The 21,805-nt window shown below is 43.9% G+C and overlaps 1 protein-coding gene across 1 annotated transcript; it reads right to left on the bottom strand.

Moving 5' to 3' along the window:
* Positions 1–588: 588 nt before the first annotated feature.
* Positions 589–21,102, bottom strand: LOC139921554 (heparan sulfate glucosamine 3-O-sulfotransferase 6). The gene is made up of 2 exons (XM_071911826.2): positions 20,274–21,102; positions 589–2,319 (listed from the first exon to the last, which is right to left on the bottom strand). Exons 1-2 carry the CDS (start codon positions 20,774–20,776, stop codon positions 1,701–1,703), a joined length of 1,122 nt encoding a protein of 373 aa, XP_071767927.2. The 5' UTR covers positions 20,777–21,102; the 3' UTR covers positions 589–1,700.
* Between the last annotated feature and the right edge of the window lie 703 nt (positions 21,103–21,805).

The raw sequence follows: 21,805 nt of genomic DNA, 5'->3' as shown, positions 1-21,805 counted from the left end.
CCCAGGCTCACAGGTCAAGGGGGAGCGAGCAGGTCAAAGATTGCCATCCCCAAAAGGTCTCCAATCACCCCGCTGAATTGATTGCTTACACATCAGAAAAACCAGCGTCCTGCGTTAACTTCAAATTTAGCCCTGGAGGCCTGCAGCCACATGACCCCCCTTTCCTCTCCTCTACCCCCCCATTCCCCCCCTGCACACTTCCACTGGGGCCTGTTGGGGCAGCTGAAGTGTTTGACCACTCACTTATGGTAAAGGTAAATAAAGGATAATATTCCTTATCCTTAATGATTTAGACCTCTTCAGTCATACGGTTTGTGAGTAAACAACTTGATTTCATACAGTTTAACTGTTTGATTGACAGGTGATCTCTGGGAAATGCAGTGCAGAAACACCACAGCAATGAGCGCTTAGCAACATAGATGTAAAAAAAAAAAAAAGAAGAGGATTACCACTTTAAACAAGAATGTAAACACAGAAGACGCTCTTTTCAGAATAAAAGTTTTAGTCAGAATCTCGGCATGTTCAAATACAAAAGTATCAGAGAAAACATCTCGACAATATTTTGTCATCTTATAAATTAGGCTTTCAGAAATATACAGTTGAAAAGAAATACAGTTTGTGAAGTTGAGTGTCAATGATCAATCAAATGAAGTAGAAAACAATCACAGATACAGATATGGTCTGTCAATAACAGTTCATAAAAGCATTACACTGGCAAAACATAAATAACAGCAAATTTACAGCACATAATAGATCGTGTTTTTACAATTCTGGTACTTTTTTTTTTGCATCAGAATAAGATATACAGATATCTTTTTATGTCATTAAAAAGAGTTCTTGAAAAGACTTTGAGCTTGCATTACTGAATGAACTGGAGAAAAAGGACTTCATATATATAAAGAACAAAAATGATTCAGAAAATATACTCAGTGGTGATTACGACGAATTGTTTTGTCTCAACAATAGACATCATTCTATTTACATTTCCTTTATTTTGATTGTTCTATTGTGCATAATTCAAAGATCTCTGCTTGTTGCTTTCTTCGCTGTTTCTGTGTTGCTTTTGTAGTTCCCGTCTGCTTCTCACAGCTCCAATATGTCATTTGGTTTATCATAGCTTTGCCCTTCTGTCAAGGCTCGTTACTCTCACGTCTCGTCATTTGGTTTAACTTTAGGAACCTCTCCTTACGTTGCTGGCTTCTTTTTCGGCTTATTTTCAATGGAGAGGTCGTGCTGTTGAGTGTTCTGGACAGCGCTGAGAGCTTAGCGTATTTTTGGCACTCGGGGCGCCAAGTGCTAGAAGTTAAAAATATTTCAACTTTAAGCAAACAAGCAGCGCGCTTCAAACGAGGTTTTTTCGCTCGTCACACAGCGGCGGCAGCAGGAGCAGCGACCAGCGCTTCCCACAAGCTTTTGTTTAGCGCTGCTTGTTACAGTGGCTGTGGACACCGGGGCTTGAAGCTCTCAAAAGCTTTGTTGGCATAGTGTTGTTACCATAAGGGCGTCGTTATTTGGTAGAAAACCTGGAAGGAAAACAGCACCAGAGCTTATAGATCAGAGGACATGAAGAAAAGACGTATTCCACACAGTAAAAGCTTTGGTAACACAGAATGTCTTAACATATCCCTATTGAGTTTTGTCAGTTGGTTGAACAAGAACTCCACAGACTTTTACTGTAAGAGCTTTGGTGATTCAGCCGTTCAGTCCCAGCCGAAGTCTTGGCCCGTCATCTGGTAGAACTTGAGGTTGAAGGGTCTGTAGAAGTCCCTGAGCCGGAGCAGGACCTCGGAGGGGATCTGGGGATGGGGCCGGCCCTTCGACTTCCCCAGGCAGCGAGGCCTGCTGCTCCCCTCCGGCTTCTTCAGGCAGGGGAAACCTTTGGTCTGGTTGAAGTAGAAGTGCTTGTCCGTCACCACGCGCTTGAGTCCCAGGAAGTCCTGGACCCGGCCCATCTCGCCCGCCGGGTCCGTCACCAGGCGCTCGCCGCTGACGAAGAGGAAGCGGGAGAGCGGGAAGAAGCGCAGCCAGTTCTCCAGGTGCTTGGCGTAGATGCCGATGCGCACGGCGCTCCAGGACGTGTCGATGAGGCCCGTGGTGGAGTTACGGAAGGCCAGGTTCTGGAAGGACGGGAGGCCGGGGGACTTGGTCAGGGTCTGGGTGTAGTCGGACACGGCCCGGGTCACGGGGTCGCGCACCACCACGATGAGCTTGGTGTGGCGGCTCATGGAGAAGACGCGGCGAGGGGCTTCTTTGGTGATGAAGTAGCTGGGGGTTTTCTCCATGGTGATCTGACCCTCCAACGTACGAGGCATCAGGTTCCTGGAGAGAGAGAGAGAGAGGAGAGAGAGAGAGAGAGAGAGAGAGAGAGAGGGAGAGAGAGAGAGAGAGAGAGAGCGGGAGAGAGACAGAGAGAGAGAGAGAGAGAGAGAGAGAAAGGGAGAGAAAAGAACATTGTCAAGGATTACACAATAAAGTCAAACACTTGTTTCCATTGTGGTCCTTGGTTGTAAAAGAGACATGGTGGAAAGGTTAATGGCAGCATACATGAACATTAATACGACATATTAAAAGTAGAAATTAAAACAAAATTATCTTATATATGCTACAGGAAATTCTGTATAAAGTGAGCAACTAAAATTACCACAATCTAGAAGGAGTGTAGATTTCATGTAACAGTATTTTGTCAACCGAAACATCATATGAGTTTAATGAAGTCTGTTTACTAGGTAGAGTACGTTTGTTCCAACCTTGAGCCCCAGTGTATACAGAAAGACAATTTAGAGAGATTTCTATTAATAAAATTGTACTCTAAACAGAGAGTATGCTTTAGAAAATGCCCACATATGTTCTATATTAAAAAAAAAAACCTTTATATATTACGAAACATTAATACATTCCCTCGATATTCTCCTAATTCTCGTAACATTCCTTTGATGATGCCTCGCTTGCCTTGAAGGCTTTCTGATTTGGCTTTGTAATTAGTGGGCTAAATCTGTGATTACAGGGAGATAAACATGACATTAGCCTCCGCTGGCATTGACAGAGTGACCATGTCGGACCAGACGGGGAGGGAGTCTGCGAGCGGCTACTGTAGGAAAACCACAAGGCCGTATTAACCTCAGAAAAGTAATTTCCTCTCATCCGCCTCCTCCTCCTCCTCCTCCTCCTCCACCAGACTCCCCCTCTCCTCCTCCTCCTCCTCCTCCTCCTCCCCACCAGACTCCCCCTCTCCTCCTGCTCTTCCACGCTGAGAGAAACGTCCTTTTAGCGCTGCGACAACAACCGCATTACTGTCATACCGCTGGTATTTGCAGGCTTACTGCGGGGTTGGAAAAGTTTCTGCCGCTGCTGCCATGACATTTTTTTTTTTTTTTTACTCCCCCCCTTGTATTCTTTGTTTTCCCCCATTTGCGGGTAACCGTCACCACGAGCCGAACCTTATCACGAGATTTTAAATAATGACAAATCCTAAATAATGTTTTGTTCTTTATCTTTCTACCTCACATTTCACTGAGGCTTCTTTACAAATCAATAGAGAGAATAGAGCTGAAATAGAGAGAATGAGAGATTTAATGTGAAGTTAAAGAATATTTTGACTTAAGCCACCAAGTAAGCTTACACTACCAGTCAAGAGTTTGGACACACCTGATGTTTTTCATTATCTTAAAGCCATTTTGATCTAAAGGCTTATGCTTAAATGCTTGAAATTAGTTTCTTAGACAAATATAAATAGTGAAGTTGATGCCTGTGTATGAATTTCTTTCCAAAGCCTTTGCCTTTCCATCAAGGCAAAGGGCGGCTACTTTAACAAATCTAAAATATAACATTTTTTGACTTGTTTTGATTTGTTTAACACTTTTTTGGTCACTGCATGATTCCATTTGTGTTATTTCATAGTTTTAATGCCTTAACTATTATTCTAAAATGTGAAAAATAGTAAAAAATACTATTATAATAGTGTCATGCCGACAGAAAATACAGACAAAAGTTAAGAGTATCCTATTGCATAAACAGGTTTGTGGAGTATTCATTATATAAGAGCTTACAGCAGCCATGTGATGTGTCCTATAGTCAAAGCCTGGTTATTGCCTTTGGCCTTGTAATTGTTATTATCATTACTGCTTGTGGTATTCTGGGCTGGGCGCTCCTCTTCCTCTTGATCTTTACTGTGTTCCTCTACTCGGATGACTCACAGGCTGAGGGAGCTCGCTACCTCAGAAGGTTCAACAAACCCCTTAACCGAAGTCTGCGTTTGCCTGGGAGTCCTGATAACCTGCCAGAGCAGATTGTATATGAAAGGGACGGAAACGGGAGGGAAAGGAAAAACCTATTTGTCTCGTCGTTTCGTTTATGTCATTCAAGAGCTACTGTGACGCTTAAAACGGAACCTAATAACTTCCATCGTGAAAAAATACCCCGCCAACTTTCCTCTCCTAAAAAAAAAACAAAAAAAATACCCCGATGAAAAAACACGGCCCCCTTTTTCGTTTAGTTTAGAAATAAGGAGATTCAGATCTCGTGTTTTAGAAATCTAAGCGCTGAGGAATGTCAGTGTTGCAACTGCTCCGAAAAAGATCCCTCAGCTAATTTCCACGGTCCCTCTCTCCGCTCGGTAGGCATGTGGCGCTGGTTGGGCCCGAGTCTTCGTGGTTGGTCTGTAACTGCAGGGCTTATGGGGCTCTGAGCTCTGGTGTGTGGTGATGGAGCCGACTCCGTTCCTCTCTCTCATCCAACACACACACTCGGCTCCAAGTCCGGCGTGGCCCCTGGCACGGAGCTGTGAGGGTAACACCAAAAACACAACTTATGGTATTCATAAGAGAGACCCCTGACTTCTATTACAGGGCCGGGGCGAAGCAGAGTAGAGAAAAACGAGGCGAATTCCTCCGGGAGAAAAGTTTATGAAAACAATACTTTGTTTCTATGGCTGGTCTGAGCGTTGTGATATATTACAATGAGCGCTTCGGGCCAAAAAAGTAAGCTACAATCTATCGCTCTAAAGCCGAGGTTTTGAAACTAGGGATCGCGAGCCTATTTCTGGTGGAAGTCACCACATGACGTGAGCGGCAATATATTTTTTATGAACCTGGGTCCCAGAAAAGGAAACTAAATTTCTCGCTCGGATCCAAGGAAAGTTTAACAGCGCTGGCTTTCAAGGAAAAAACCACCCTTGCTCTTACTCAGTTATATATCATCAAGTCTGTTCGTTATTTTGTGATAAAGTGTGGTACCCACATTCTCAACCTGCCTCAGTTAGTGATTTCCAACATTTCCCAGGATGCCTTTCGACGACCCCCAGAGAATGTGCCTGAGCACTTCAGCTGTGGGTTTTATGTGTCGGAGGAGAGAGCGATGGCGATAACGATGGCAATAACAGTGAGAGTTTTCCAGTCCAGAAAAAGTGAGACTCATAACCCTTACTCTAAACACAACCTGTCTTGTAGCTGCATTGCATTCTGGTCTCTCTCCTGCTCCTGTGGGTGGAGAAACTGGTCTCTCTCCTCTTCTACGATGGATTTCTCCCTGTATGATTGTTGAACGTCTCTTGGTGCAAAATGGCGGCTCTAGAGAGAAGCCCTCGCTCTTTGATTCTGAGGGACTGACACGTTTACTGCTGATGTTTTAGATCGCTGAAACATTTTCTGATATCAGACTTCATTGTAGCTGCTGGAAATATCTGGCTGTGATGTCATGTCATCTATGTTTGGCCAGTTATCCACTAGAATAAGAAAACTTCACCACATGACAAAATGGACACAGAAATGCAAGGTACATAGCTGTTTTCAAGTGTTTTAGGGCGGCATAGACAAAGTTTCTGTCTGTCGACAACGGCCACCCCCCCCACCCCAACACACACACACACACACACACATACACAAAGCACAAGGCAGGCCAAGCAGTCTGGCACCTCTGTTGTTACTTTCAGAAGTGGTTGTAGGCAGTGAGCATAATGACTGTGTGTGTGTGTGTGTGTGTGTGTGTGTGTGTGTGTACATGTGTGTGTCACTAAATGGATGTTTAATTTTGTCCAATCAGCCTAATGGAAGCCATGGTGTTCCATGCGAGGCCGAGTGGGGCTTCCATTGACATCATGTTTACATTTTGGACCACTAGCCTGTAATCACAGAGCTGCCTGGCTACAACAAAAAGCCCAGGAGGAGGCCACACAGTGGGGCAGGGGTGTGTGTGTGGTGTGTGGTGTGTGGTGTGTGTGTGTGTGTGTGTGTGTGTGTGTGGGGCAAGAAGGAGCGAAAGGGGGAAAGATGTAGATACAGAGAAGAAGAGGAGAAAAACAGGAAGAGTGGGAATGACAAATGAAGGCAGAGGGGGAGAAGAAGAAAGTCAAGAAATCAGAAGTTGCTATCTCTCTCTCTCTCTCTCTCTCTCTCATAAAGATGAAAGACAACTGTATAGTGTTTGTTCTTTTTATCTGATACCAGTCGGTGTGTGTGTGTGTGGTGTGTGTGCAGCGCTGCTGACCGCCGGCCGCCGTGTGTACGCCGTCCAAAGCGAGGCTAGCGAAACCTAGCGACGCGCTGTTTGTTTTCATCACACCTTTAGCGTTAGCATCTGGAGCAGGAATGCGGCGGGGTTTGAAAGTACACAGATGTGCGTTTATCTTTGGACACAAATGCGTGCAGGCACTCTCTCACACACACATTCATGTATGCACACACACACGCAAATTTTGCCGTGCTCTGTGCCCTGTGTGGGTGGGCTATAGGCTTTATTAGGCCCTGTTTAAAGGACTGCAGGCTAATAGGCTTCTGTTTATGACTTTACTACGGGGACACATGAGCGAGCTGCGTGTCCTGACCCACAAACACAACAGGAGAGGATCGGCTTCTTACAAATAGAAAGTATTTACACAGCATTTTCCATCTCTGCTCTAAATGAAGGGGCTTACCCATTAAAAATGCTTTTCAATGTGTGTGTGTGTGTGTGTGTGTGTGTGTGTAAAAAAGGTAAAAAGGGCACCTGCAGGTACTGTAAACACAGCGGCTATTATCGCTGGTCCACCGGGGAGCAAACTACCAGAACACACACACTGGCTGTTTCCAACTCTGTTTGTCTCTCTCTCTCTCTCCTGCTTTCTGCTGTGACACACACACACACACACACACACACACACACACAAACACATGACATGCACACGTACACACAATAACCATCTGTACATGACTACCACAGGATGGATTCACATCTGGGAGCAATGAAGTTCTAAGTATGTGTGCGTGTGCATGTACAACGGTGCGTGTGTGTGTGTGTACGTGTGTGTGTGTGTGTGTGTGAGAGAGAGAGAGAGAGAGAGAGAGAGCTATGGCGGAGATGAGAGAAGTGTTTCTGGGTTAGGAAGTGTCCCTCCGGTCCCGGGGTTTCGGGCTCCGAATGCTGTGATCCGTACTGGCTCTGCGCAACATTACTCTGGGCCTCGGGCCTCGGGCCAGACCCCCCCCCCCCCCCCCTTTCTCTCACCCCCCCTCCCCCCTTCACCCCCCCTGCTGGGAGGATATGGTCTCTTCCACCCCGAAGGTCAGAGGCAGATGGTTATGATTCGCAGGGTGAGACCACCAGGGATCACGGGGGATCATGTAATGCAACATGTCATCCTCTGAGGATTTCTTTCTCCTTTTCTTCCCCTTTACTTCTTCTTCTTCCCTCTCTCTCTCTCTCTCCATCCCTGTCAACTCCTCTCCTTGCTCTCTGTACCACCTTTTCTACTTTACTCCCCCCTCTCCCTCTCTCTCCCTCTCTCTCTCTCTCCCTCTCAACGTCTTCAAAGCCCTCCGGTCGGCGTCTACGGTATCCGTCAACGGGAGACTGTTATGAACACATTTGACGTGTGTGAGGGAAAATTAAAACACACGGACATACGTGACCACTACAGAGGCCCGTATGAAGTGCCAGAGGTTGAGTGTGCCTCCGTACATCTTGCGCCTGTTGCGTTCAAAGACCTGTGAAAGCTGGCTTGTGTCTGTGACTGCAGGGAGAGGCTTGTCATTAACCGACGGCAAATACAGGCTTCAGCAGCTTCTGTGGGCTGATTAGAAGTCAGCGGGGGCGGCAGCAGCTCAATAAAAGGGGGAGCAGTGAAGTATTTCTCTGAGTGTCTGTTACAGTCAGACCGATGTATCGGTTTGCAGATATTGGCCTTTTATTAAATATCAGACAGTCAATGCTGTCCACCTCTGATATGATAGAGATTTCTCCCTGGACACAGCTAAAAACAGTCTGTAAAACCTGCAAGGAAATGTTATTTTCTTTGCACATTTTATTGACTCATTTAATTGTAAAAGTGTTTCTTGTAAATTGATCCTTCATTTAAAGGCAGTAATGTCTCCCAGAGTTTCCCCCTGACATTAAATAGGTGTGGTGGCTCTCCCTGCCTTAAAGAGCTGCTAACACTAAAACAATTTCATTAGTCTGGGTTTCAGTGGAGAGCTTTAGTGTCCCATGATGGTCTAAATGCTGTTTCAGAAGCTTTTCCAACCTGACAAGAATAAAACTCTGGGGAAAAACATTGAATACTTGTCTTTTTTGGCATGAAAATGGTCAAATTTAATGATATTGAACATTAGAAAATATACAAAATATCAGCTATCGGCACCTTCAAACCAAAAATATCAGTATTAGTGTTCAAAACACATTATCAGTCACACCCTAGTGTCTAAGCATATTTGAGTGTGTGTGACTGTATGTGTGTGTGAGAGACTGTATGTTGGTGCATCTGACCTCAGTGTGTGTGGCGCACTACAGCACACACTCTGAAGGTTACTGTGTGGCGGACGCACCCGGGCGGGGAGAGATGTTTTCAGTGAGGAGGTTTGCATCACTGGTGTAGGTCGGTAGGAAAGAGCTGAAGAATGTGTCTAGCAGAGGGGAAAATAGAGGCGTGACGCTTAATAGAGACATCACAGAGTGAGTGAGAGGTGGTCAGTCAGAGTTTCCTCTGAGCAACCAGGGCCAGCCTAATGACAGGAGAAGATCTGTGTGTGTGTGTGTGTGTGTGTGTGTGTGAGCTTCAAAGCCAGTATTTCTATTACACTATTACTACTCTCTATCTCTGAATGCTATAACACAACAGCGATTCAACCTATATCCAGTTCATGAAAGCTTTTACATTTTCTGTTCTAAATAGCTGGGTGTCTGGTAGGACTTTCCCGGGAAAAATCCTCTGGCGTAAAGGAAGTGATGCGTTTTACGTTTCCGGTTTGTTGGGAATAAACAGAAGAAGAAGAACTGGGTAGTTAGCATGAGCAGCGATAGCCACCATGGCTGAGCAGACGAAGAAAAGAGAAAAGCCACCCACAGAAAAACTCAAACTGCATCAAAAGAACATCCAAGCCCCGCCCACACTGTTTGATTGACAGCTGATCTCTGGGATGTGCAGTGCAGAAACACAACAAAGATGGAGACAAAATAGAAAAAGGGGATCTTGGGGGTTGCAACTGTAAGAAAAAAGAAGAGAAGATTAAGAAAGGATGAAGAGAGAGTCTTGTATGTATACAGTAGAGTGATTTAAAAAAAAAAACCTTGACATAGGGAAAGACGAGTGTGTGTGCTCATGTGTAATATATCTGAGTGTGAGTAAACATGTGTGTGTGTGTGTGCATGTATGTTGCCGCTGATGGCTCCCACCCCTCCTGACTTATCAAATGGGAAAATCTCCAGTTGTGTTCCTGCCGGCCCCACAGTGGCCTACTTGTGGTTCTTTATCTGCGGGCTGCCAGGGGCCCCGGGGCCCCGCCCTGCCATCATCTGATCTGCTGAGCGCAGGATGGAGGGATGGACAGATACACGGGGTGGAGCGATGGGCAGATTGCAGCGGGTCACTTCCTTCCTCCTTGCATCCTGACCCCGGTGACGTCATCACTTCCTCGCCGAGAGTTGCATAATTAGGTCGTTTAGACGGGGGTGAGCGGTTGGGAATGTTTGGACACACCACATTTTTCTTTATTTTTTACTATTTTTCACATTTTAGAATAATAGTAAAGACATCAAAACTATGAAATAACACAAATGGAATTATGCAGTGACCAAAAAAAGTGTTAAACAAATCAAAACTATTTTATATTTTAGATTCTTTAAAGTAGCCGCCCTTTGCCTTGATGGAAATGCAAAGGCTTTGGAAAGAAATTCATGCATATGATCAACTTCACTATTTATATTTGTCTAAGAAACTAATTTCAAGCATTTAAGCAGAAGCCTTTAGATCAAAATGGCTTTAAGAGAATGAAAAATATAGTGCATTCAATCAGGTGTGTCCAAACTTTTGACTGGTAGTGTAGATTCAGTTTAATTCAGTGCAACTGTAGTTGCGGTCTTTTGGAAAAAAAACTCTTTCCCCATTATCTACTGGTTTGAGTTAATATTTTACAAGTACGCTTTTGATGATGTCTGGACCGCACAGGGTGTTATTTTGTCTTTTTTTGATTAACTTGACACTGTAAATAGATGTCTCTTTTCTTTTAACCTGCAGTTAAACATCAGTTTTAGCCTTCAGTCCAGTTAAAGATTAATCATGAGCCATCCCATAATGCCTTCTGCCTCCTCTCAGGCTCTGCACAGGCGAGAGGGAAAAGAAAACACCCACGTTTCCACTAATTAAACAGCTTTTCTAAACACACACACACACACATATGCACACACACACACACACACACCTCAGAAACACTATAATCGACTCAATATGGACTTTTGCTCGTCTGGCAACTCCCCAAGTCTCGACCAATAAGAACACTTGATACTGTCCGATCATGAAAACCCACTTCCGAGCCGGTTACAGTCTGCCACTCCTTGTGGTTTTTCAGCTCATTGTTAGCCGTGTCTTAAGTTGAGCAACGGAAATCACTGCTGGCGGCGGCGAGGGTTTTACAACTGGAAACAGTCCATCCAGCGGTCTGCTCACAGTGCCATCTATCAGCCTCCTCAGAGCGGACGCAGTAGGCAGCGGCCGCGTTTACACACACATCAAAAATGTGATTATAATGCGATTAAGACAATAATGTGAGCGAGGCAGAGGCCGTGTAAACACCACATACTGATTAGATTAATACGATTAGTCGGAGTAAGCATAATCGCAGATATATCATCGAAAATTTTATCTCCAAAATGTCAGCTTGTGTCACGCTTGTTTTTAGCTTGACGGCCATTTTTGGAGTTTATCCAAAGGGGTTTGAAAGGGTTTTCTATGTCTAGTTTCTACGTTTCTATGTAGAATTTTCTCAACCCATAGAAGATGATGAAATCCTTCAGTGGATTCAGTGAAAAGGATCAAGCGGATAAATGATCATTCCTGAGTCAGTACCTGCTAATGTGGTTTTATACATTCTTACTCAATCACTGTTTTTATCTCCTCTATATTGTATATTTAACGATTTTAACGATGTTTAACCCTTATGTAAATGCAAAGTATTTCAGATGGTTTACTCCTTCTGCAATTTGTGCATAACAATACACAAAAAGAAAAGACAAAAATCACCAAAATTGGATTTATGAGGTTTTCACATGTGGAGTTGACAAATTCTGGAATCATGTAAATGTCTTAAATGTCTGGCCTATTGCCTTACTCACAGTATTGGCAATAGTCAAAAGATTGTGTCTCCAATGAGAGACGTGTTTCATGTTTGATGTTGCGCTCGCCCTCAAACTCAGCAGCGGCTCCCTGCCAGCGTTTCTACTCCAGCCGTAATTAATCTCATTTCCTCACTAAATGAGCACAACCACAAATTAACCAATTCCTCTGAGTTGGTGAAGTCGAGCCGATGGGAGTTTTCTAGGAAGCTTTTATAACGGACAAAGAAAGGTGTGTTTCTCTGTGGGATTCCCAGGGTGACTGCTGGTTCTCACGCCCCCCCCCCCCCCCCCCGCCCAGCCAGTCAGACATTAAACAGAGATGGACAGCAGGTCCACGGCCACACACACACACACACACACACACACACACTCAGAGTCAATGATTACCAGCCTCTCCAGACAGAAGATGGTAAACTGAGTCTGAGTGTAAATGTGAATTAGAAGGTGAACTCCGCTCCCTTGACTTGGATGGATTATGGCTAAAATGATAATCTTGTTTTCTTAGATATTTTAATTACAGTAATTCATCACAATTATTCATCTTAACTGATGATCTGAGGATCAAAATAATTTTACTGCATCTTTTGCATCTTAAATCAACATGTTGACTATTAACATCTACAGTGGGCGTTCTAAGTGAAATAAAATTTCAGTATTTATGATGTGCCAGTATTATGTGATTATTAACTATGGAAACTAAAATCACAACATGCAATTAGACATAATTAACTGTACAACTCTACTTGAGACTTCAGTAGAGTTGGATACAGTCATTTTGGTTGGATACAGTAATTTATATAATACTTTCAGAAGTGTAATTTGTTTGATTTATTCAATCTTGAAGCACGCAGGCAAAGTAAGAGCAAATTTGTATTTTTAAAAAAAGCTGACAAAAATAATCTGACAATCTGATGACTGTTGCATCACTTGTCTCATGGTGACAAAGCCAAACTCTTTCTTACTTTAATTCCCTAGCATGTAATTTATGAATTTTGTCGTTTTAATACCATTCTTCTCCTCCTCTTGTTAAGTTTAATGTCATTTGCATGTGATCCACTTTTTTTTCCCTTTCTCGTTTGGGGTGAGATGATTTTTTTATGGTCCTCTTGTTTTTTTTTTTGTCTCACCTGCACAGTTTGAACTGCAATATTTCTGTAATTCTGTATCTTTTTTCCAATGTTTGTTTTTATCATTTGTGCAAACTGAACTAAAAACAATGCAATAAGGCAGAGAAAGAGAGAAGGAGGAGAAGGAGGAGAAAGAAGAAGAGGAAACTGACAGACAGGGAGAGAGAGAGAGAGGGAGGAGGAAGGAAAAGATAAGTATGAAGAGGATTGTTTTGCTCTGGTCGGCTGAACATGGCAGCTGATCAGTCATCCTCGGTGTTAAAGGTTAGAGACTGATCACACAGATACAGACTCATCGCTGCTCTGTCTGCTTAACACGGATTTAACAAGGACATGACGAGACGTGGAGGGAAAAGTAATAGCAAGTCTTGAGTCTTTTTACTTAAAATGCATATTCTTATTCTGACAGCTTGGAATTTAAAACCCGTTTGCATTACGCTTGAATTTCAAAATTAGGTCACAGCGAAAATATGCGAAAAGAGAGCAGAACTGACTAGAGCAAGAGGAAAGACTGTGTAACGTGTTCCCAGTAATTAAAACGTCATGTACTGTAGCTCTAAAAAAAAAACAGATGGCAGCCAGTCAATTATGCAAATATATATAATTCAATTATTTCTGACTTCAGTGTAGAAATGGGGTTTGTACGCTCTCTTTACACTGTGACTGTGATTGAGATGTGGTGGAGTTTTACTGTTCCCAGCAATCTTGTCGTTTCACATCTCCAGCCAGACTTAACCATGTGATTCCATTATTTCTGACTGGATGAGACAACGCCACGGCGAGAGAGAGAGGGGAAAGGTCGCGCGGTGACGAGCTGTCAAAATATTGATGACTGAGTCGGATCAGGCCTTTTCTTTTTCCCCCCCAAGTAAAAATCCATACCTGTCCCGCACCACTTCATCAAGTCATGTTTGATTATAAACCTTATCCCAGCTTCGTTTACATATCGGTTTCAGTTCTGACAAAAAAAAAATCCCTTTGCATGTAAATAGCAGCACATTACATGTCATGTTGATGCTGACTGCCTCGGACAGACTTGCTGTTCACATCCATGGATACAGCTGACTGGTTTCTCCTTCCCACCATGATGCAGCTTCACATACTGGCAGAGCGCTGGACCCTGTCTGCTGTACAAAGCCCCTCTTTCTTCCAGCAAATTCTATACATTTGACTATTTCCATAATTTTAAATTCTGCCCTGAAAGGCTCTCTTTCTCCTAAAGCTTTTGTCAGGCCCCAAAAAAACAAACAAAAAAAAACCTCCTGTAACATGCAGCTTCCAAGCAAGCGAAGTCCTGAACGTGCACAGAGAGGAATTCAGCAGGAGAATCCCCTGCGATTGGCAGAAAAGCCCTTGCAGGAAATAAAACCTGGACATTCCTGTCTAGGTGCTGCGTCCAACGCTCTCCTGAATTATACAACATACTTCCTGAGAGAGGGGAGAGGAGTATAGGCTGCAAGTAGGAAGAAAGAAAGGCTGTAAGATCAGAGAGAGAGAGAGAGAGAGAGAAATACAGACTGCAAGGAGAAAGAAAGGCTATAAGATCAGAGAGAGAGAAATATAGACTGCAAGTAGGAAGAAAGAAAGAAAGAAAGAAAGAAAGAAAGAAAGTAAGAAAGAAAAAGAAAGGCTATAAGATGAGAGAGAAATATAGACTGCAGATAGAAAGAAAGAAAGAAAGAAAGAAAGGCTATAAGATCAGAGAGAGGGAAATATAGACTGCAAGTAGGAAGAAAGAAAGAAAGAAAGAAAGAAAGTAAGAAAGAAAAAGAAAGGCTATAAGATGAGAGAGAGAGAAATATAGACTGCAGATAGAAAGAAAGAAGAAAAAGAAAGGCTATAAGATGCAGGTAGATAGACTGCAGGTAGAAAGAAAGAAAGAAAGAAAGAAAGAAAGGCTATAAGAAAGAAAGAAAGGCCATAAGATGAAGAGAGAAATATAGATGATTCAGAGTGAGAGACTATAAGAAAAGAGATAGAGAGACAGAAAGAAGAAGAAAATTAGACTATGAGGAGACAGAAGGAGAAGAAGCCCGTCCACCGGCTTTACATTACGCAGTTTTAAAGACCTGAACGAGCCGATAAATCCATTACAGCAACACTCGGACGGCGGGGTGTAAATGTCAGCGGTGGAAGGCAGTATAACAGCGCCGTGTCAACAAGATTGAATATTCAGGAGTTAATTAATTTCTGCTGCAGCGGCGTGATAAAGGCAGAGAGCGGGAGATCAATAAGGAGGAACCTATTTTAGGTGATCGATACGGGGAAATGACATTTATATCTGCTGGATATTTATAGTGTCAAGAAAAGACCAAGAGCTGCGGAGTGGAGGGACTTCAGGTGGAGCTGAGGCGGTGTGAATGAACTCACGCGCACACACACACACACACACACACGCGCACACACACACACACTCACATTAACTGACACACCATTGCTGTCTAAACCCTCATTCCCCACCGCGAAACCACAGAATCATTTCCAGTAGATGGCAAAGCCAAGGCTTTTCCACATATAAGCATTTTTTCTAAAACAATTTGCCAAATGCTTCCTTTAAGCATGTCCATGTGTTTTACTTGGTTACCAGCTGAAGACAGAGGCCAAGGCTCGCTCCCAGCTCAAAGACACAGACAGCGCTTTGAAATGAAGAGCTCTGTCAAAGAATAAATGTTTAAGTGATACTTTCCAGTCCAGTTTCATATGATTTTGTTGGCTCCTCTTACTAAGGTTCTGTTTCAAATTGATATATGTGAATCACTGGGTACTTAGCATGTAATTACGCTAAATGAATAATATTTTTGTAACTACATGTGATATGTGGAAGTGTGGAATGGACAGAGGAGAGGAGAGGAGGAGAGGAGGGGAGAGGAGGAGAGGAGAGGAGGAGAGGAGAGGAGAGGAGAGGAGAATATGTGAAAAGGAAAGGAAAGGAAAGGAAAGGAAAGGAGCATGGCGGAGGGATGTCAGGTTTGGATCATAAAAAAAAAATTACAATAACTCTGTTTTATTGATTGTCCATAGGCCAGTGAACTACACAGACACAGTTTGATATTGATATATGCAAATCATTGGGGACTTACCATGTAATTACGCTAAGTGAATAATATTTGCGTAACTATATATGACATGTGGAAGAGTGGAATGGACAGGAGAGAGGAGAGGAGAGGAAAGGGAACAAAAGGAAAGGAAAGGAGAGGAGAGGAGACAAAAGGAAAGGAGAGGAGAGGAAAGGAAAGGAGGAAAGGAGAGGAGAGGAGAGGAGGAGGGGAGAGGAGGAGAGGGGGGGAGGATGAGGGGAGGAGAGGAGAGGAGAAGAGAGGAAAGGAAAGGCAAAAGAAAGGAAAGGAAGGGAAAGGATTCAAGAAAGGAGGACAGGAGAGGAGAGGAGAGGAGAGGAGAAGAGATGAGAGAAAATGAAAGGAAAAGAAAGGAAAAGAGGAGAGGAGAGGAGAGGAGTGGAGAGGAGAGGAGAGGAGGGGAGAGGAGAGGAGAGGAGAGGAGAGGAGGGGAGGGGAGAGGAGAGGAGAGGAGAGGAGGGGAGAGGAGGGGAAAGGAGAGGAGAGGAGTGGAGAGGAGAGGAGAGGAGAGGAGAGGAGAGGAGAGGAGAGGAGAGGAGAGGAGGAGAGAGGAGGGGAAAGGAGAGGAGAGGAGTGGAGAGGAGAGGAGAGGAGAGGAGTGGAGAGGAGAGGAGAGGAGAGGAGAGGAGAGGAGAGGAAACTCATGTTCAGAACATTAAAGCGTGGCTCATATAAAGAAATTACAATAAGTCTCATTGCTTGTCCATGAGCCAGTGAAGTACGCCGCCCCAGGGTCCAATACGCTTCCTCCACACCGCTGAAGGTGGAAGGTGGAGGAATACTGAAGTGCTCATCATGGGGAAAGGCACTAACACTTCATAAGGCCTTGTTTAACTATACGACTGGGGGCCTAATCCCTCTCAGGCCCTCGACGTGTCCCTGAGCTGTCCATGTTAATGCCCGACCCGTCATTACACCGGTCCAATCCGCACTGTGTTGACACGAGCTGTCAGCGGATTAGGACAGAGCGAAAACACACGTTTCATTACGCTTTCATGAGAGAAGCAGAGAGACCAGGGAGAGAGAGAGAGAGAGACAGAGAGACAGAGCAGGGTATACGTCATGTCTGTGTTAAAAGACTACAAGGTAAGGTCAGTTTCCTATCAACAGCAAGTATTAAAAAACATGTAAAGGTTGCAGGTCTCGTCACCTGTACCCTTTTCTACTGTTCCACCATTCAAATAATGCAAAACTACAGATCCTGCAGCCTGTTGCAGCAGCTGAACGTGCATTCGATTGTAAATTTGGGTATAAAGTCTACACTAAAATACACAAAACTAGTTAATTTGACACTAAAGCTGTGTCTTTGTTTAGTTGCACCATGGAGACTTCAGGTACATCTTAGCTAGCAGAATGTAAAGGGAAAACTAACGAGATAGCGACAGAAAGAGGATAAACCTAGCTAATGCAACATCAAATGTCAACAAACAGGTACATTATCTAGTACAAAGTATTAGGATTAATTTGTAGTACAGACATAAATCTATGTATTAAACTAGATGTAGGCCTAATACAGACAGTAATAGTGACATCAAGTAGTGTAGCTTTCAAATAGTAAAAGTGACGTAGTTAGGCCTAATGCAATTCCCCCTGACACTAATGGGGTGGAAAAACATGATTTATTTTACTGTTTGCTAGCTAAAATTGTAGTTTAGTTCTTCATCAGTCCCTGTTGAATGTAGACCGCACTACATTTGGTCTTCCCACAACTTTTACCATCTATCAAATCAATTTGCCATGTCAATGTTTACTGAAGACTTATGTTTTAAGTTAATTTATGTCGAAAAGATGAAAGAAAACATCTATTCTCATGTGATGTTGGAAATATGAATGTATGCAAGTGACTTCTATGGTTGCAGGGTGGGGGATGGGAAAGATAATGTTAATTTTTCATATGATCTAAGAAATGGAAAAAAAAAAAATTGGTTCCAAAAAAATAAGTCGTAACTTATGTCAGTGTTGGAACTATTTCAGTTGTTGCAACCGTTATAATTTTAGTTAGGCTATATGTGTAAATCTGGACTTAGTGAGATTTCAAACCGTTCAAACCAGCCTGCATTCGAACTCAAGTTTACCTGCTGCAACAGGCTGCTGGAGTCTGTTTTTCACACACGATCCACATAATACAGAACTCTGATCCAGACATTTTGACATACTGATTTCAGCAGGAATTCCCACCCTCTCCCTTCTCTTCTCATACCTTTCTCAATAAAATAACAAGACTCACAGTCACGACAAAAGGAACCAATGAATGCATGTGCACACACACAGGCTTTGATGTGTTTGAGTGCTGCTGCTGCTGCTGCTGCTCCACCTGATCATTACCGGGCCGTATTGATCTCTCCCTTCTCGTTCACTCACCCCGTGTTACTCTGTCATTCGTCCGTGTTTTTCCCTCCCTCCCTCCTTTTCTCTGGCCTTCCTCCACGTCTCTCTTTTAAACTTTCATTTATTCCTCTCATCTTTTTCTCATCCTTCCCTCCTTCTTTTAGTCTCTTTCTCTCATCTCAACTCCCTCCGTCATCCTTGGTTACACAAAACGATATATCAGGCCGATACTGGCCTTTTATTAAATCTTGGATATCAGCCAGTCAGTGTCATCTGCTGCTGATATATTGGAAGTTCCTCCCTGAACACAGCTATAAAAACAGTCTGTAAAACCTGAAATTAAATTTTATTTCCTTTGCACATTTTATTTATTTGTTTAATTCTTCAATTCTGTTATTTTTGTAAATTAATTTTTCATTTAAAAGCCTAATGTATCCCATTGATTTGGTAGGTGTGCCAGCCTTGCCTTAAGGAGCTGCTAACCCTAAAAGAATTTCATTAGTCTGGGTTTTAATGGAGAGATTTAGTGTCCCATGATGGACTAAATGCTGTTTCAGAGGCTTTTCCACCCAGACAAGAATAAAAGATATTGAATATTGGCAGTAAATGTTGGATATTGGTGACTTTGGTCTAAAAAACATCAGTATCAACCTTTAAAAAGCTTGTATCGGTCAAGCCCTAGTCCTGATCCTCTTGCAAATACCTGACCAGTTGACTGGAGAGTCATCTCAGATACCCCACCCCCCACCACCATCCACCCCACCCTCCTCGCTCTGTGATCAGGCTGGTAGCGACGGAGGCCCCCGGGGGACCAACATGGACACTTAGGGAAGCAGCGTGTCAGCTCAATAAACAGCAATTTATTGGCAGGGGACTGAATACGCTGCCATCCTCAGAGGCTCTCAGCAGGTTGTTATAGGTGCTGAGGGATATTAATGAGAGGAGAAGAGGAGAGGAGAGGAGGAGATGAGAGGAGAGGAGGAGAGGAGAGAAGAGAAGAGAGGAGAGGAGAGGAAAGGAGAGGAGAGGAGGAGAGGAGAGGAGAGGAGAGGAGGAGAGGAGAGGAGTGGAGAAGAGGAGGAGAGGAAAGGAGAAGAGGAGAGGAGAAGAGGAGGAGAGGCGAGGGGAGGAGATAGAGGGTTTGATCGCAGCAGGATGAGATGTTAATATTGGACATGTGACGTACCGACACAGAGACACACCTATATGGACAAATCGGGGGAGAGTGTGTTTGAATCAGCACTGTTTTTGGATACATCGTGCTCCATAAACACCATGCCTGGGCCATGCTGCTATACTATGAAAGTATGCTGTATGCCAGTCACCATTCTTTTTTTGTTTGAAAATACATGATTTAAAAAAATTCATTTTGACCCCAGAGGACAGCACAAGAAAGTGTTACTTAAAATGGGATTGTGGTCCTCAAAGGAAGACAAAATGAAAATAACATAACATACAACACAAAACTCAACAAAAACACAGTCAAAAGCTCATAGGATACACACATCAGTAACTAAGGTATTTTAAAACTGCCCGCTTCTCAATTTAAAGTTCTCATTTCCTTTACATTGCTTTGGTTGGTCAGGTTTTTTGTTATTTATTTGCAGGAAGAGGAAGTTCCACAAACTGATCCCAGACAAGTAAAACGATGAGCTGCAGATTCTCACCCCATCAGACTGGTTAGGCAGGCTGTACTAAAAGTGCTTACTGTAATGTGCAACTGCTTGAGTAAACCGAGAAAGTATGCTAATTTGTATGAGAGTGCAAATTACAGACGTATCTACACCCTGTCAGTAATCATGGTGAATTCTGCACGACTGCACTGGATATTGTACATTAAAATACACAAACGCACGCTACATTTTACATTTACAGCGCACAGGAACAAGTCACTGTAGAAATGCACCGTCCAATTTAGTGAAACCGACTCATCTTTAATCATTAACTCGGTGTAGACAGATGTGTTTGTCAAATTCAGCTTACAACGACTAGTTATCAGCTTCACAGCCAGGCGTTCATGAGTTGTGACTTGAACTTTGACCCAACTATTTACTACTATTTCAGTCAACTTGCCATTTCAAAGCAGCAAGGAAACTTATGTTTAGTTTAAGTTATGTTTAGTTGAATATTTGTTTTCTTTTGCAGTGTATCCATCAGTTCTTACCTGTACCATTCCAGCCCCTTATCATAGAAGCGGTCGAAGAAGTGAGGTTCAGCGCCGACGGCTCTCACGTCCGGATGGATGCGCAGGAACTCCAGCAGCGCCCGCGTGCCACCTTTCTTCACTCCTATGATGATGGCCTGTGGGAACTTTTTGCTCCCGAAAGTGTTGGCGATAGAGATGTTGTTAGCGCCCGGTGCGGGCGGCAGTTCGTTGTTGTCAGCGGAGTCCAAGTCCGACAGCTGCTCCCGGACGAACGAGACCGGCGACGCGTTCTTGTGCGCGCCGAGGTGCTGCGGTGACGCTTCTTGTCCATAATTTGAGATAATTTTGTTGAGAAAACTGCTCTGTTGGTCGTACACAGGCCTGGGTAAGGAGTCACAGTATCCAGTGAGGCAGTAAAATAGGTAAGTGAAGAGAATGATCATGGTAAAGAAGACGGACAGCTTGGACTGCACCTTCAGGTGTCCAAAGTTGAACGCAGCTCTCCATTTACTACATCCCATGAGTCGCAACCCTGAGCCAGAGGACACAACGCAGGAAACATGCCATATCAAATGACTTCATACTACTGGGATTAAAAGCTGCTAAAACCGAGAACGCCTATAAAATCACCGCGTTCCAACCGCGACGTCAAGCGGCGCAAAACTTGCCCACTGCGCGTAAAAACCCCACTCATGTTTCTCAACGAATCTTAAATGTCCTTTATCTGTCTAGGGGTTCCTCGGCTGCTTGAAGCTTCAAAGACAACTTGCGGATCTTTTCAGTAACTTGACTTGAAGTCCGCAGCTCAGAGGAAAGATGGTTGTGGATTTGTGTCCCTGAGCGCTCCGCTCCTCCGTGTGCGCTGCGCTCCCGTGGCTCCTTGGCAGCGGCTCTATAGGAAACCCTCAACACCCCTTCCCGTCCGGCTGCCAAATCCACGCCCTGTTTATCAAACACACGCCCCCTTCCAGTCCCGGGCCGTGCCACTCTAAAATAACAGCAAAAAATAATTACAGGCACAATGCAACCTCTCAGAGTTGATGGATTCTTATAGGCCTATCACATTATTTTGGGAGCAATTGTGGAGAAATATAATCACCAAATTTGAGTGGTTATTACTGCATTGAGAAGAAGAGGAAAGGGTTTTGGAAAATGATGAAGAGAGTAGTTATATTTTGATTGCAGAAAGAGGAGGCAATTTCCCCTCATTTCCCCTTAAAATCGCCCATTCACTGGAGAGCTTCCTGCAAATTTGAAAGCTTGCGGCTTGACTGTTGCCTCTTGCCCATATTGTGGTCTGTGAACCGGCGGCTAGTGGCCACCTGTCTGTCTGCTGGCCCTGCTGACCACACAGTGCATGGAGCCAGACATGACACACACAGTTAACCTCTACACTCTGCCCAACAGGGGCAGACAGGTGCCACCAGCAAACCAGCATGAGGCTCTCTCTCTCTTTCTTTCTCCCTGTCTTTCTATGTGTGTGTGTGTGTGTGTGTGTGGGTGAGAGTGTAAACATGCCGTGATCAAGACCACCATCGGTTTCTTCACTT

This window comes from Centroberyx gerrardi, chromosome 20 (genome assembly GCF_048128805.1).
Source record: "Centroberyx gerrardi isolate f3 chromosome 20, fCenGer3.hap1.cur.20231027, whole genome shotgun sequence".
Taxonomy (NCBI): domain Eukaryota; kingdom Metazoa; phylum Chordata; class Actinopteri; order Beryciformes; family Berycidae; genus Centroberyx; species Centroberyx gerrardi.
Note: the sequence above shows the minus strand (reverse complement) of the source record. Positions and strands in the feature narration are given on the sequence as shown.

Coding starts and splice junctions, on each gene's coding strand:
- LOC139921554 (XM_071911826.2), bottom strand. CDS start 20,776: ATGGGATGTAGTAAATGGAGAGCTGCGTTCAACTTTGGACACCTGAAG. Junction 2,320..20,273: donor AAGGGGCTGGAATGGTACAG/GTAAGAACTGAT, acceptor CTCTCTCTCCAG/GAACCTGATGCCTCGTACGT.